The following is a 14,814-nucleotide window of genomic DNA, read 5'->3' as shown; positions in this document are numbered from 1 at the left end:
ATTCAATAGCACTTCCTTATATTGCTAATTGAAAAAAGTCTCTCTAAAGTAAGAGAGGTTAGGCTGAGGTCATTTTTTCTTCCTGTTTGGTGCATGGCCAAAAAAAATTGACATATGAATCCCAGTGACTGTGCATTTCCTGGTGCTCATTTAGGTAGTATTAGGCCATCTACCAACTCCAAGGCAGTGACAACTTGGAGTTCAAATAAAATCCATATGGACTTCCCTGGCGGTGCGGTGGTTAAGAATGTGCCTGTCAATGCAGGGGACACGGGTTTGAGCCCTGGTCTGGGAAGATCCCACATGCCGCGGAGCAACTAAGCCCGTGTGCCACAACTACTGAGCCTACACTCTAGAGCCCACGTGCCACAACTACTGAGCCTGCGCTCTGGAGCCCACACACCTAGAGCCTGTGCTCCACAATGAGAAAAGCCACCGCAATGAGAAGCCCACGCACCGAAATGAACAGTAGCCCCCACTCGCTGCAACTAGAGAAAGCCCACGTGTAGCAACGAAGACCCAACACAGCCAAAAATAAATAAATAAATAAATGAAATTTAAAAACAAAAACTTATTAAAAAAAAGCAAATGTGAAAAAAATGTTAACATTTGGGGAATCTGAGTAAAGGGGATACAGAAATTCTTTGTACTATTCTTGTAGCTTTCTCTAAATCTGTAATTATGTCAAAAGAAAAAAATACCAAAAGTAAAAAAAAGGAGGAAAAAGAAGGTTATCACAACAGTAAAACAATAGGAACAACAACATGGCACCCTTAGAAGCAAAAAGGAGAGGCAACCCACTAAAGTTCTGTAAGAACTGAATTGCCAGAAAAACACTAAGCCTGAACTGTTGGGTCCTGTGTTTGACTCGGATCAACATGGCAAGGCATCTCAACCTCTCCAGAGATTCTTAATCCCAAGTACAAAGGATAATGGCAGAAAAGAAATATTTTAGGAGCTCTGCTCCTTGGGGGGAAATTTTTTATCAGTGACAATCTCAGGGATGATCTAAAGATCAGAGGTGAAAGGAAAACTTCCCAATAAGCAAAAATGATGTAATCAAATGTTTTGACTAAGGAACTCCCTCCACATCTAAGGATGTGAGTCAGCAAACTGGTGCTGGGAATTCACTCATGTCCTCAAACACACTGTCACCCACCCGTGGGTACCCCTACAGTATCAATGGAATGCTTGCCCTACAACGCTGGTGTGCTGAGCTGAGGGATGTAAAATAACTCTGAGGATTTGACCAATATATGGTGCTGATAAGCTGGGGGATACATTGTATTTTCGCCCTTTTAATTAAGAAATTTTTTGTAATTGTGTTTTCCTCGAGTAATGTACATCAGATGTCTGGCTGCTTATTTTCTAAAAGGTGTAAGATGGAGCTAGTCTGCAAAGAGAAGCAGGAGACTGGAGCAGGTGTGCTGAGAGAAGCAGAAACACGAACCAAATGAAGAGCAAAAGGAATAAAACTTGCTTCCTGAGGGCTGTACTGTATTGTCTTCCCAGTATCTCACCTGAATCCACTCAGATCTACTGAAAGTCTAAAAATGCATTCTTGGCTCTGCTCGTTCATGCCAATATGCCCACCTGTTGCAGTGAAGATAGGAAAGAGAAGGCAGGGATAGGTAGGCAAGGCGGTGAGGATGTTTGAAGAACTCTGGTATAATAAACATCAACCTGTCCTTCAGTACAGGTTTCAGCAGTAGAAGTAACTCAAGGGGGTTTCTGTTCCTTGCAATAAAAGAGGAACTGTAGAAAACCCAAGAGGAAGAGAATGACTGATGGAGCAGGATCTGGAAAGAGAAGGATTTAAGAACACAGATACAGAGATTGCTCTTGGACAGGAAGAGGAATACTTCTTCCTGGGAATTAAAAAAATTCTCACAAGCTCAAAGAAAAACTGATTTGATTATTCTGTAGCCATCAGAACCTATTTTAAATCTGTTGAATCAATGAACAACTCACCTTAGTGAACACCGTCCAGTGTCAGGCCCTCATTTCTCAAAGTCAGACAATCTTCAATCAACAGCAGTCTCATAAGAGTAGTCATCTGCTATGGATGATATCTATCTAGTTATACCTCTGAAAATCCACCAGTTCCTGAACTCCAGCTTCCCCAAATCTTGTAGCTAGAAGATTTACAGTCTGCTCTGCCCATAGAGATAATGTCTGACTAACATGTCACTCTCTTACTGTAGTAAGCAATAAATTTAGTGAACATTTCTGGTTCCTTCTGCCATAAAAAATACGATTTACTGATCTATCTTGCATTCCCTTCTGCTTGAACCAGGGTGCTTCTCATAACAAATAACAGAAAACCTAACTCAAAATGTCTTGAACAATAATAAATGTATTCTGTCTCATAGCTACAAGTCCATAGATGGTGTACGCTCAGCTTCTCTGCTCTGCCTGCCTCCATGGGAAGGCTTTGTCCTTAGACTGGCTTCCTTCATGCTGACAAGATGATGGCCAACACCAACTGGGGCACATGTTTCTATGTTTAGGTCCAGCAAGAGAAAGGAATCCTCTCTGCCACTTCTAGAATAAAAATCCTTCCCCCGGGGCTTCCCTGGTGGCGCAGTGGTTGAGAGTCCACCTGCCGATGCAGGGGACACGGGTTCGTGCCCCGGTCCGGGAAGATCCCACATGCCGCTGAGCGGCTGGGCCCGTGAGCCATGGCCGCTGAGCCTGTGCGTCCGGAGCCTGTGCTCCGCAACGGGAGAGGCCGCAACAGTGAGAGGCCTGCGTACCGCAAAAAAAAAAAAAAAAAAAAAAAATCCTTCCCCACCTCAGTCTGATTGGACCAACCTGTGGACTAATAACACTTACCAGGATAATGTCACGTGTTGATTGGCTTAATCCTTGACTCTTGAACCAATTATTGTCAAGAGGATGGTTATATTGTGATGGGCTTAAACTAATCAGGATCCACTCCTAGAGCTGGAGATGGAGTTAGCTTTCTCCAAGTCATCTGGGCTCTTGAGGAATGGATACTGAAACAGAATTAGGGGTACTGGAACAGAATTAGGTTCTTTAGAAAGGAAGAGGGGGACATGGATGCTATGAAAGCAACCAACATGGTCACAAAGCTACTGGACCTTTCCTTCTATGAGCTTTCCCATAACAACTTTCCACTGAAACCTTCGAAGTCTAGATCTTCAAGACCAGGTCTCTTTCCAGACCATGTAGTCAACTGCATGTTGGATCACTATACCCAAATGTTCACAAATTTTTCAACCTCCTTTTCCTCCTGTATTTTCTAAAGCCAATGCTATACATCTGCTATACATCGATCCAGCCATCCATTCATGTACTCGCCATATACTTAATTCCCCAAGCTTATACACTGGTGGTCATTCTTTTTTGTTTTGTTTGTTTTTTGTTGTTTTTTGCGGTACGCGGGCCTCTCACTGTTGTGGCCTCTCCCGTTGCGGAGCACAGGCTCCGGACGCACAGGCTCAGCAGCCATGGCTCACGGGCCCAGCCGCTCCGCGGCATGTGGGATCTTCCCGGACCGGGGCACGAACCCGTGTCCCCTGCATCGGCAGGTGGACTCTCAACCACTGCGCCACCAGGGAAGCCCGGTGGTCATTCTTAATTCCTCCCTGCTCTTTACATCCCCAGTCACTTGATTCTATTTCCTAAACATAATCCATATTTCTTCCCTCCTCTACTTCCTAACTATCCCAGCCCCTGTTTACAAAAGCCTCCTAATTGATATTTCTTCTCCTACCATTCTCAGCCTCCTTGAATGGTCTTTCACATTGTCAATAGATAGATAATTAAAAAAAATAAATCTGATTCTGTCACTGTTTAGATTAAAAGCTTTTAGTGGCTTCTTATTCTACAGGATAGAATCTAAGCTTCTCTGCCTGGCCTAAGGTCCTCCATAACCTCATTATTGCCTCCCCCACCCATCTTTCCTGGTCTTTTCCTTGGTACACACACTATTGTGCCAACCATGCTGAAACATTTGCATTTCCCCAGATTCTGCATGCAGTTGCATGCCCCCAAGTCTTTGATCATACTGTTCCCCATCACCTGAAATGCCCTTTCCCTGGACAAGCATCTACTGATATTTCAAGGCTTAGTACAAAACTCATCTCTGTGACTATCCCAGGTAAAGCTAAACACCTCTTCCTTTGTAGTACCTTGGAACTCTCTATTAAATCTTTAGTATAGTACCTTTCATGCCGTATTTACAAGTATTGTTTATGCTGCCTTTACTAAGAGTGAGCTCTTTGAGGGCAGGAGCAATGTCTAAATCACCTTGTGTATCCCAGGGCTGCATGGTGCCTGTCACTTACCAGATGCCCAGGAAATGCATTTTGGACGAATGTATAAAAGATCAAGCTGATCAGGGACATGTAAAAAGATTTTCATGCATTGCCAAAGCCTCATTCTGAGGCTGGACACTGTAAGTTGTAGTCAGATACCAATGTTAGTATAGAGTATAGCAGGGTATCCCACCAAGAAATTGACTAGCAGTGCCCATTACTGAAGACTTAAACTCTGTTTGGTTTTAGAACAGTGGCCCTGGAAAGAGCCTCTGCTCATCCATGTGCATGGGGAGGCATCTGTCCCATTCCTTTCTCAGGAAGGTGAATACCTGACATCTGAAATGGAAACCTCCCTTTCCTGTAGGGGGCCTTAGAAGACAGAAGGGCTAGGATGCTCAGAGCCACAGCCTGGGATGCCCAGTGTGGGACACTCTAGAGTGAACCTGGCCCAGAGCAAATGGAGTCAGCAATGAGGCTGTCCTGTTTCAGAGGAGCACACTGCTAGGATTGGAGGCTGGGACAGACAGGACTTGGCTGCACTGTAGATGGACCTGGAATGTTGAACAGATGGAGGAGGAACAGATGCTTCAGTGAGGCAAACGGGAAGGGACAACCATGGCCTGGCAGCCATCGGGGCTCTTTCCTCCATGCTTGCTGTTGCACATAGCAGTAATCCATTCCTTTTAATTGTTGAGTACCCTTCCATTGTATGAATATACCACAATTTATTCCTCCATTCACTTGTTGATAGAAAATTAGGTTATCCATTTGAGTTGTTTCCCATTTTAAGCTACTTCAAATAAAGCTGCTGTGAACACTGGTGTACAAGTCTTTATGTGAATGTGTACTTTCATTTCTGTTGTGTAAATGCCTAGGAGTAGAAAGACTAGGACATATGGAGTTATGTTTAACTTTTTAAGAAAATGTCAAATTGTTTTACAAAGTGATCATATAATTTTATATTCCCATCAGCAATGTATGAAAGTTTTGGTACCCTACTTCCTCACCAGCTCTTGGTATGGTCAGGTTTTTTTTTTAGACATTCTAATAGGAATGTAGTATTATCTCACTGTGGTTGTACTTTGCATTTCCCTAGAGGCTAATGATGTTGAGCATCTTCTCATGTGTTTATTTGCTATCCGTATGTCTTCTTTGATGAACTATCTGTTCAAATCTTTTACCCCTTTTAAAAAATAAGGTTGTTTTCTTATTATTGAATTGTGAGAATTCCTTAGATATTCTAGATGCAGGGTTTTTTTTTGTTGTTGTTTGTTTTGGCTACACCAAGCAGCATGTGGGATCTTCCCCGAGGAGGATCGAACCCATGCCTCCTGCATTGGAAGCACAGAGTGTTAACCACCGGACCGCCAGGGAAGTCCAGATACAAGTTCTTTATAAGATGGAAAAGAGTATGAAAAAGAATACATACATATGTGTATATATGCGTATATACCCTGTGTGTGTGTGTGTGTGTGTGTGTGTGTGTGTGTGTATATATATATGGTTGGCCAAAAAGTTCAGGGTTTTCCATTAAGATGTTATATATATCTGAATCACTTTGCTGTACACCAGAAACTAACACAACATTGTAAACCAACTATACTTCAATAAAAAATAAGCTAAAAAAAAAGAAGTTCTTAATTTCAATGAAGCCCAATTATCAATTTCTTGCTGTTACAGATTGTGCTTTTGATGTTGTATCTAAGAAATTTTTGCCTAACCTAAGGTCATAAAAAATTTCTCCTTTGTTTTCCTTTATAAGTTTTGGAGTTTTAGGTTTTACATTTAGATCTATGATCCATTTTGAGTTAATTTTTGTGCATGGTGCGAGGTAGGGACTGACGTTCTCTCATGCACGCTGTTTTTTTTTTAATGTGGGTGTTCAGTTGTTACAGAATCATTTGTTGAAGACTATGTGTTCTTTAGTAAATTGCCTTTGCACCTTTGTGGAAAATCAGTTGACTGTAAATATGTGGGCCTATTTCAAGACTCTCAATTCCACTGATTTATATGTCTATCCTTTTGCTATTATCACACTGTCTTGACTGCCCTAGCTTTACAGGCTTGGAATTGGATACATGAGTACTCCAACTTTATAATCTTTTTACTAAATTGTTCTGGCTACTTTACAAAATCTTTTGGCTATTTGCACTTCCACATGGATTTTAGAATCAGCTTGTCAATTTCTTTTAAAAAGGCTGCTAGAATTTTGACTAGGATTGCATTGAATCTACAGACCCATTATGAGGGCAACTGACGTCTTATTATTGAGTCTTCAAACTCATGAACACAGTATACCTCTGCATTTATTAAGATCCTCTAAATTTCTCTCAGCAGTGATTTGTAGTTTCCAGTGTACAAGTATTGGTACATCTCTTGTCAGATTTATCTCGAAGATTTTTTATTTTTGATGCTCTGGCAGCTTCATCTTTTTTTTTTTTTTTCTTTTGCGGTACGCGGGCCTCTCACTGTTGTCACCTCTCCCGTTGTGGAGCACAGGCTCCGGATGCACAGGCTCAGCGGCCATGGCTCACAGGCCCAGCCGCTCCGCGGCATGTGGGATCTTCCCAGACCGGGACATGAACCCATGTCCCCTGCGTCGGCAGGCGGGCTCTCAACCACTGCGCCACCAGGGAAGCCCTGGCAGCTTCATCTTAATGTGGAAAATGGAAGAGATGGATCACTCTCACTGCCTTTGCAATTTTTCTGTAAATATAAAGCTCTTCCAAAATATAAAGTTGAGAGAGACAGAGATTGATTCAGAAGTTGCCCTTTAGCGCTGAAGCTGCCCATGTCCCTTACTAAGACTGGAGGATTTTCTCCAGTAGCCCTTGACAGACACATGAAGTAGTAGAGGTGGTGGCTGATTGGGTTGACGTGAGGTTAGAGACCTGGATTAGGCGCAGGTCCCCTCCTCCTGCCACTTGTAGTCCTCCAAGCAGCTAGTCTCAGTCTCCACTGTCATAAATACAAATGCCAAGATCCCTTCTCTTTATGCTCTGTGGAGGGATAACTCAGTCTCTTCTGCCACCTCCCCCAATTCCTCTTTGCCTAGGCTTTGGAGTGCAGGACAGGGATGTGGGGATGAAAAGACATGTGGACGAGGGAAGGGAGGATATTCAGGTGACTGGGGAAGGCCCAGATGCTGGAAGTCCCTTTTATGAAAGGGAGACACTGTAATCTACCACTACAGGTCCTTGGATTCTGAGATAGAAAGGCTGGAAAAGTACCGCTCTAGAGGGTAATATGAACGTGAGAGATGGCAAAAGCGTTTCTGTTGGGTCCAGTCCCTCCTCTTCCTCCAGCAGTTGTGGGGGAAGAGCATCGAAAGCAGAGTTGTCGCTATCCTTCTGTCCATATCCTGCCGCTCTTTCCTTTGGCGTTCCCCAAGGGCAGGGTCTGTCACTTCTGGCACTCCGGAAGGGGAACAGGTTAGAGGTGGAAAGAAATGCCCAGAGGGTTTTGTGATGTACTGGAAAGAGCTAGATTCTAGGAGTCAGAAGACTTTTATCTCAAATCCTCACTCTGCCACTACTTCCCCTGTGGCCTTGGACGAGTCCCTTTCGCGCCCTACAAAATGAGAAACTGAACTAGATGATCTGAAAAGCCCACCCATCTCAAAAAGCTTATTATATTTTATGAGGATAGGGACCGTATTATGTTTTCATCTCCCCAGCATCTAGCACAGTGCCTGGCACATAGTAAGTGTTCAAGAAATGCTGTGATTATTGAATGAATGGATGAATCAAGGAACAAACTAACAAAATACGAAAATGAAGGGGTCCAAAGTGAAGTTCTTAAACTTGGTCAGTTGGCGGCACCACCTCTCTACATAACCACAAAGGAGTGTTGATAGTCTCAGACCAAGGGAAAGGATTTAGATTAGAAAAGAATAAAGGTGAAAAAAAAAAAAAAAAAAGATCAGAGGACCGGATATTTCAAATGGAAAGCAGAACCCTGAAATTCTGACCCAGCTTCTGTTTTCCAAGCCAAGAGACAATAGGTCCAGTGCATTAAAAGACATCGTGGCTGCCAGATGGACAAGGTGATGCAGGATGGGTGGAAGAGTAAACATGGCCCTGAGAGAGGGAGTGATTGGCACAAGTCACACAGGAGCAGTCCCTGAGGCCAGGAGGTAGCCCCTGGGGCTCACCTGAACTTGGGCTGGGCACTCCCCTTCGGCCACCCCCTTCACACCCATCCCTTGCTGAAGGACCCAAACATCCTGGCACCCAGTCTGAATCTCTTTCACCCCTGGGTCTCTCCTATAAGGTTCATCAAACCCATTGTTGATTATCCTGAAAGGGCCCCTCTCCTCCCCTAGCACTCAAGGGAACTGAACGTCAAACATCTTAGTTAGCTAGCAGAGGACAGGAAGGTGCTGAATATTTTGAAAAAGCCTCATTCTTTTATCTACACCCTGCCCCTCGCCCCACGTCTTCTATTTTCCCCCATCGCTGCAAATTCTGCAAAGGATAGGGATACGGGCACAAAAGGGGAGGACCCAATGATGCACTTTTTCCATTTAGGGCTGAGATCATGGGGAGGCAGGATGAGGTGTGGTGAGGGTATATCTCAGAAACCACACCTCTGAAAGGGGGTTTGGGGGTGGCAGGAGAGAGTAGGGGTACCACTGACCTCTGTCTCCACAGATTAGAGAAGGAAAGGGTGAAATGGCAGTGGGAGTGGTAGAGGTTACAGGACTTCTTAGCAAGAAGAGAACTGAGGGCATGCCCCAGGCCTGCTCAGGTCCTCGTAGGCTGTGTTCCCCAGTAGGGAGGGAACAGGAAGCTGTGACTTCCTCTCCCCTTTTCCTCCCTGCCCTTAGCCTCAAAGTCAATTGAGGCTGCAATGAATTCCAACCTGTGTTTTAGTTGGCACTGCTCCCTGGGCATGGTGATAATAGCTGCTCGGTACCTTGCTCCCTTGTGCCACAAACACCCCCAACTTTTCCTTTGAAATAATAATCACTCGGGCTTCCCTGGTGGCACAGTGGTTGAGAGTCCGCCTGCCGATGCAGGGGACATGGGTTCGTGCTCTGGTCCGGGAGGATCCCACGTGCCGCGGAGCGGCTGGGCCCGTGAGCCGTGGCCGCTGAGCCTGCGCGTCCAGAGCCTGTGCTCCGCAACGGGAGAGGCCACAGTAGTGAGAGGCCCGCGTACCACAAAAAAAAAAAAAAATAATAATAATCACTCATGCAAATAGCAATGTATAAAGTGCTTTTTCATGTGTTATCTCATTTTACCACACCAATCCCGTAAAGCAGAGACTTTCACCTGAAAAATTTAAGCTAGGAAACTGAGGCTCAGGGGAGTAAAGTAATTCACCCATAGTCACACAGCGAGTGAGGAGCAGATCTGGGACTCCAGAACTTCTGCTCTTTCTCTCTCAAATACCTATTCTGATTCCCTGCCTCCATGCTCCCTCCCAGGCCCCTTCCCCTTGGCTCCAAGGGAGCATTTTCTGCAGAGAAGGGGGCCCCTGAACACTGTTAGGATTAGAGGGGGCTCCAGTTTGGCTCCTGTCGTCCCTGAGATGGGGTATCTGTGGCCCTCTCCCTGGAGTGGAGGCTTGGGGCTGCCCTGCATAGTGGGATCATTCTCCCTCCCCCCATCCTCTTCTGCATAGAGCTCTACACAAACACAAACACATTTATCCCAACGTTCAGGTTCTCTCTCACCCTGCCCCACCCACCACCGAGACCAACAGAGAAGAGGCAGGTTGTCCCTCCACCACCCGCCCCCTGAGGTGTGGGCGTGGGCTGGGCCTCCAGGCAGCCAGAGGCCCCGAGAGAAGCAGAGAAGCGCTCAGATCTACGCCGTCCTGCTGAGCTCCTTAGGTGGTCCCTGCCAGTCTGGCAGGCACCCCTGGCCCCTCTGCCCAGCACCACCGATGTCTGATGCCCTGCGATGCCCACGCCCAACACCTCTGTGCCCCCGCCTGCTTTCTGGGTCAACACCTCTGGAGGCAGTGTGCTGAGTGCTGATGAAGCTATGATGCCTGTTGGATTCCTAGCCCCGAGGGTTGCCCTGGCCTATGGGCTCGTGGGGGACATCGGCTTGCTGGGAAATTTGGCCGGACTCTGGGTTCTGGGTAACTGCGCTCGGCGAGCCCCCTGCCCATCTTCTGACACTTTTGTCTTTAAACTAGCTTTGGCAGACCTGGGGCTGGCACTCACTCTCCCCTTCTAGGCAGCCGAGTCGGCACTGGACTTCCACTGGCCCTTCGGAGGTGCCCTCTGCAAAATGGTCCTGACAGCCACCGTCCTCAACATCTACACCAGCATCTTCTTCATCACGGTGCTGAGTGTTGGCCCGATGCTGGGTGGTGGTCATGGCTGCAGGACCCGGCACCCACCTCTCGCTCTTCTGGGCCCGTGTGGCCACCCTGGCTGTGTGGGTGGCAGCTGCCCTGGTGACGGTGCCCACGGCTGTCTTTGGGGCCAAGGGCGAGGTGACTGGCATGCGTCTGTGCCTGCTGTGCTTCCCCAGCAGGTATCAGCTAGGTGCCTACCAGCTGCAGAGGGTGGTCCTGGCCTTTATGGTTCCACTGGGCATCATCACCACCAGCTACCTGCTGTTGCTGGCCTTCCTGCGGCGGCGGCAACGGCAGGACAGCAGAGTTGCAGCCCGCTCTGTCCACATCCTTCTGGCCTCCTTCTTCCTCTGCTGGTTCCCCAACCACGTGGTCCCTCTTTGGGGTGTCCTGGTGAAGTCTGACCTGGTGCCCTGGGACAGCACTTTCTACACCATCCATACCTATGTCTTCCGCATCACCACCTGCCTGGCACACAGCAACAGCTGCCTCAACCCCATGCTGTACTGCTTCCTAAGGCGGGAGCCCCTGTAGGCCCTGGCAGACACCTTCAGGGATCTGTGAGCAAGGCTGTGGCCCCAGGGGCGGGGCTGGGTAGAACAGGTGGCCCTAAAGGAGGTGGGCAGGCGGTGGATGGAGAGCACCCCTTGGGAGGGTGGCCCTTCTACCAGGCTTACCAACCTGGACAAAGGGACACCTGGGTGAAGGGGGCAAGGTAAACCCCCTCTTCTTTGCGGGGATCCACGCATCCTAGGGAGAGAGAGGTTGGCCTCTCTGCCACGATGCAAGGCCCTCAGGGAAAGTCTTACCTTTGATCCCCAGCTCTGGCTATGGGGGAACAGGGAGGCTGGGACCCAGGTCAGGGCTGGGTACGACCAAGTGGAAGTCTCCACATGGAGATGGGAATGATGAGTATCTGAGAATAAACCTCTGGAGAATACACAAAGTGTCTGCACCTTTCATCTCAGTTCCACCTCCAGGTCAAGGTGGCCAAAAGGATTCTTTGCCCCATTTCTGCCTTCTGTGAGAATTCCCAGAAAAATTTCCCTAAGGGTTCTAGACTAATTGGGTCATAGGTCAATGCCTATCTCCCTCTATCCCCTCCACCCTCCCTCCCTCACCTCAAATGGGGTGTACCCTTGTCCTTCTCTGGTGCGGGGGCCAAATATGCCCTTCTCCTCTGGCCACCTCTACCTTCTTACCATCTCATGAGTGTCTACAGAAACTTGGTGCCCACAGACACCTCAGCAACAAAAGCTGTAGTTCTCCCTGCTGTGTGTGGGGTCTTGCTGGATCCCTAGCTCCAGCCAAGCCCGGAGTGCAAACCCGTTTCTGGCTGGGAGTACCCGTGTGTCTCTCCTTAAATCAGGATTTGGAGGGAGAAGTGAGGATAAGGACAAGCCAAGGATGTGTGTGGGGCACAGGGAGGCAAGAGATGCGGAAGGGGGCTGGGCGAAGAGGAGGCTGAATGTGCAGCTAGAGGAGTGCGAACCACAGAATATGGTGCTACTCTTCCTCCTCCCCCAAGGGCTTAGCTCAGAGCATCGACTCAGGTGTCAGAACACCTGGATTCACATCCTAGGTCTGACACTAACCAGCTGAGGGACCTCGGTAAGTTACTTTACTTCTCTGTACCTGTTTTCTCAATTTAAAATGGGCTGTTAAAGACTTAACAGTGCCTGAAATAGAGTTTTAGGTATTATTCTTAAACCCCATGTAAAATGGAGACAGAAGAAAAAAGGAAGAAATAAGGGGGCAACTGGGAGACAGGGACAAGGAGCCATAAAGGTCTTGTCTGGAATTTTTACATGCTCTGGAGTGGAAGTTTTACATAAGGAAACGAATGAGGGGTTGGCCCCTCAGGCCCCTCTTGAAGCTGGGCACTCCAGGGCAGCGGGGTTCCCCTTTGCTTTCTGTATCCATAGATACCCAGCAATGATAAATGCTAGCCATCAGAAGGGACTTTCCAGGGGGGGAGCCCCTGGGAAGGAGGGAGGTGGCAGAGGGAAAATGGGGTGGAGCTCCCACTGCCATTGCCCCACCCCAAGGTCTGACATGTCTTGAACCCAGCTGGGCACGGTGCCTCCTGAGTGGGTGGAGCCCCCTCTGGAGGGGGCACCGCCTGCACCAGCTCCATCCAGTTGCTGAACAGGAGAGGCTCTAAAGAGCCGCCTAATTCACACCATATTAAGCAATGCTAAAGAGATTTAATTAGCCTCTTGATGTTTAATTTCCTTTCTTTGATAATGTTTAAACGGTTCCAAAATCCACATCTATTCCCAGCCAATTCAGGATGGAAAATCCTCCACCACTCAAGTGCCCCTCTTCCCACCCCCTGCAGCTCCTCTGATGGCCCTGCTGGGGCTCGGGATATTGGCTCCTCTGGGAGCATCGCTGCTTTATGGGACCCGGAGGTAAATATTGACAAAGTTTAAACAGGTCCAAGTCAGAGGTGAATGAATGCATGCAGACCCACCCTTTGGGATGGGAGAGGGAGGGGAGGGTGCAATGGAAAGGAGGCATTGCTGTGGCAAGAAGCTGGGCCCTGGCTCCCTGGAGCTCAAGCCACAGAGCTGTGAAACTGCCAACAGGTAGACAGAGAGTAAGACTGAGTTTCCAAAAATGGGAATAGAGAGGGGACAACGGACAGAATGGGAAAGACGTGAGAGAGGGACTAATCTCAGAGGAACTACCATGTCAGAGAAATGTGTGTCTTGTTTTGGGATCAAGGATGAGGAGGGGGTTTCAGTCCAGGGGCGGCAGGAGGGAACACAGCAGCTCTCCTGTGACCTGTGGGCTTCTCGGAACCCACGCTCTGGGCTCTGCATCCCCAGGTTTCCGTTACCCTCTTGACCAGCATCCTTCACTGGACCTGTAAGAATGCTGGAGGCGCCTGCATTCCCTTTCCTGGTGGTCTTTGGATGCTAACATCCCCCTGCTCTGCCTTTACAGCTTTGGGTCCCAGCTGCTTCCCGCTGACGTGGCAGACAGCTGCTGAGCCATGGGCCATCGTGTTGGAAACTTTGGAGCTCTGGTGTTTTTCAGCAGAGTAGCCGAGGAGGGGAAGTGGAGGACTGCAGCTAGGCGGGCTGGCCCTTTCCTGGCTCCTCTGCTGGGCTGGCAACCCTCTGCACCCAGGTTTCCCTGTCTATGAAATGAAAACAATCCCTACCTCACAGATTCCATTATGGATGAGAAGGCACCTTGTCAAGGCCAGATGCTGATGGATGAGAATGACAGGAGTGGAGGGTGCTGGCTGCTCCCCCAAGCCTGCCCCCCACCCCAGGTGATTTCAGTTCCTCTTTCTAGCTGAGGTCATGAGCCCCATCCTTCCCATCTTACCCCATGGGCTCCAACAGAGGTCTGTGCACTGTGCCAGCATTTATACAACTCTAGACTCTCTCACCCCTCCCCCGACAGCCCCAGAGCAGGGTATTAACCAGAAACAGGAAGCGAAAAATTAACCAAAACCAAGAACTGAAACCTACTTAATCTCTCACTGCCTCCCTCTCAAAATGGCAAAGAGCAAATGAGCAGCTCCTATGAGGGAAACCTTCTTAAAAAGGTTAAACCAGGGCTCTGGCACTGTGAAGAACAAGGGCAGAGTGAGGGCTGAACCTGAAAATGAATGACTCTGGGGAAAGGCTAACAGGAACTGTGATGAAAGGGAGGGAAGGGGGCAAGAGGCTGATGCAATTCCTGAGCATGGCATGCAAATGAGATGAAAACAAGTTTTTTAATGTTGGAACCTCCAACAGCCACTGGAACCTAAGTGTCCCTTCATTATTATCCTTGTATTTGTGAGCGTCAAAGATGACAGCAAAAAAAAGGTGGGCAGCAGTTTCTTTTGTTAGCGCCCCCTGTCTTCAGGGAGGCAGTCACCCTTCCTGGGAGAGGAAGAGGCTCCTTTTGGAGGAACACACGTCATTGCCTGGCTCTCCCCCTCACCAGCACCCTCAGAACTGGCAGACATTAACAGACAGTACTTCCTGGGGTTCCAGGACTTTAATTTTCCCTGTTTTATCTTTTTCCCTTTCTTTTTTTTTTTTTTCCTCTTCTTTTTTTTTTTTTTTTCCCCTTTTTTTTTTTTTTTCCCCTTTTTTTTTTTTTTTCCCCTTTTTTTTTTTTTTTCCCCTTTTTTTTTTTTTTTCCCCTTTTTTTTTTTTTTTCCCCTTTTTTTTTTTTTTTCCCCTTTTTTTTTTTTTTTCCCCTT

General features: G+C 47.7%; 1 protein-coding gene across 1 annotated transcript; it reads left to right on the top strand.

Annotated features, from left to right (window-relative positions):
- The first annotated feature begins 9,429 nt into the window (after positions 1–9,429).
- Positions 9,430–14,675, top strand: RXFP4 (relaxin family peptide/INSL5 receptor 4). The gene is given in 2 exon segments (XM_024748317.1): positions 9,430–10,597; positions 10,599–14,675. Coding segments are annotated over 2 exon segments (1,110 nt in total). The 5' UTR covers positions 9,430–10,195; the 3' UTR covers positions 11,307–14,675.
- The last annotated feature ends 139 nt before the right edge of the window (positions 14,676–14,814 follow it).

The sequence above is a fragment of the Neophocaena asiaeorientalis genome, unplaced genomic scaffold (genome assembly GCF_003031525.2).
Source record: "Neophocaena asiaeorientalis asiaeorientalis breed wild unplaced genomic scaffold, Neophocaena_asiaeorientalis_V1.1 scaffold76, whole genome shotgun sequence".
NCBI lineage: Eukaryota > Metazoa > Chordata > Mammalia > Artiodactyla > Phocoenidae > Neophocaena > Neophocaena asiaeorientalis.
The sequence above is the reverse complement of the archived record's forward strand: the minus strand, read 5'-3'. Positions and strand labels throughout refer to the sequence as shown.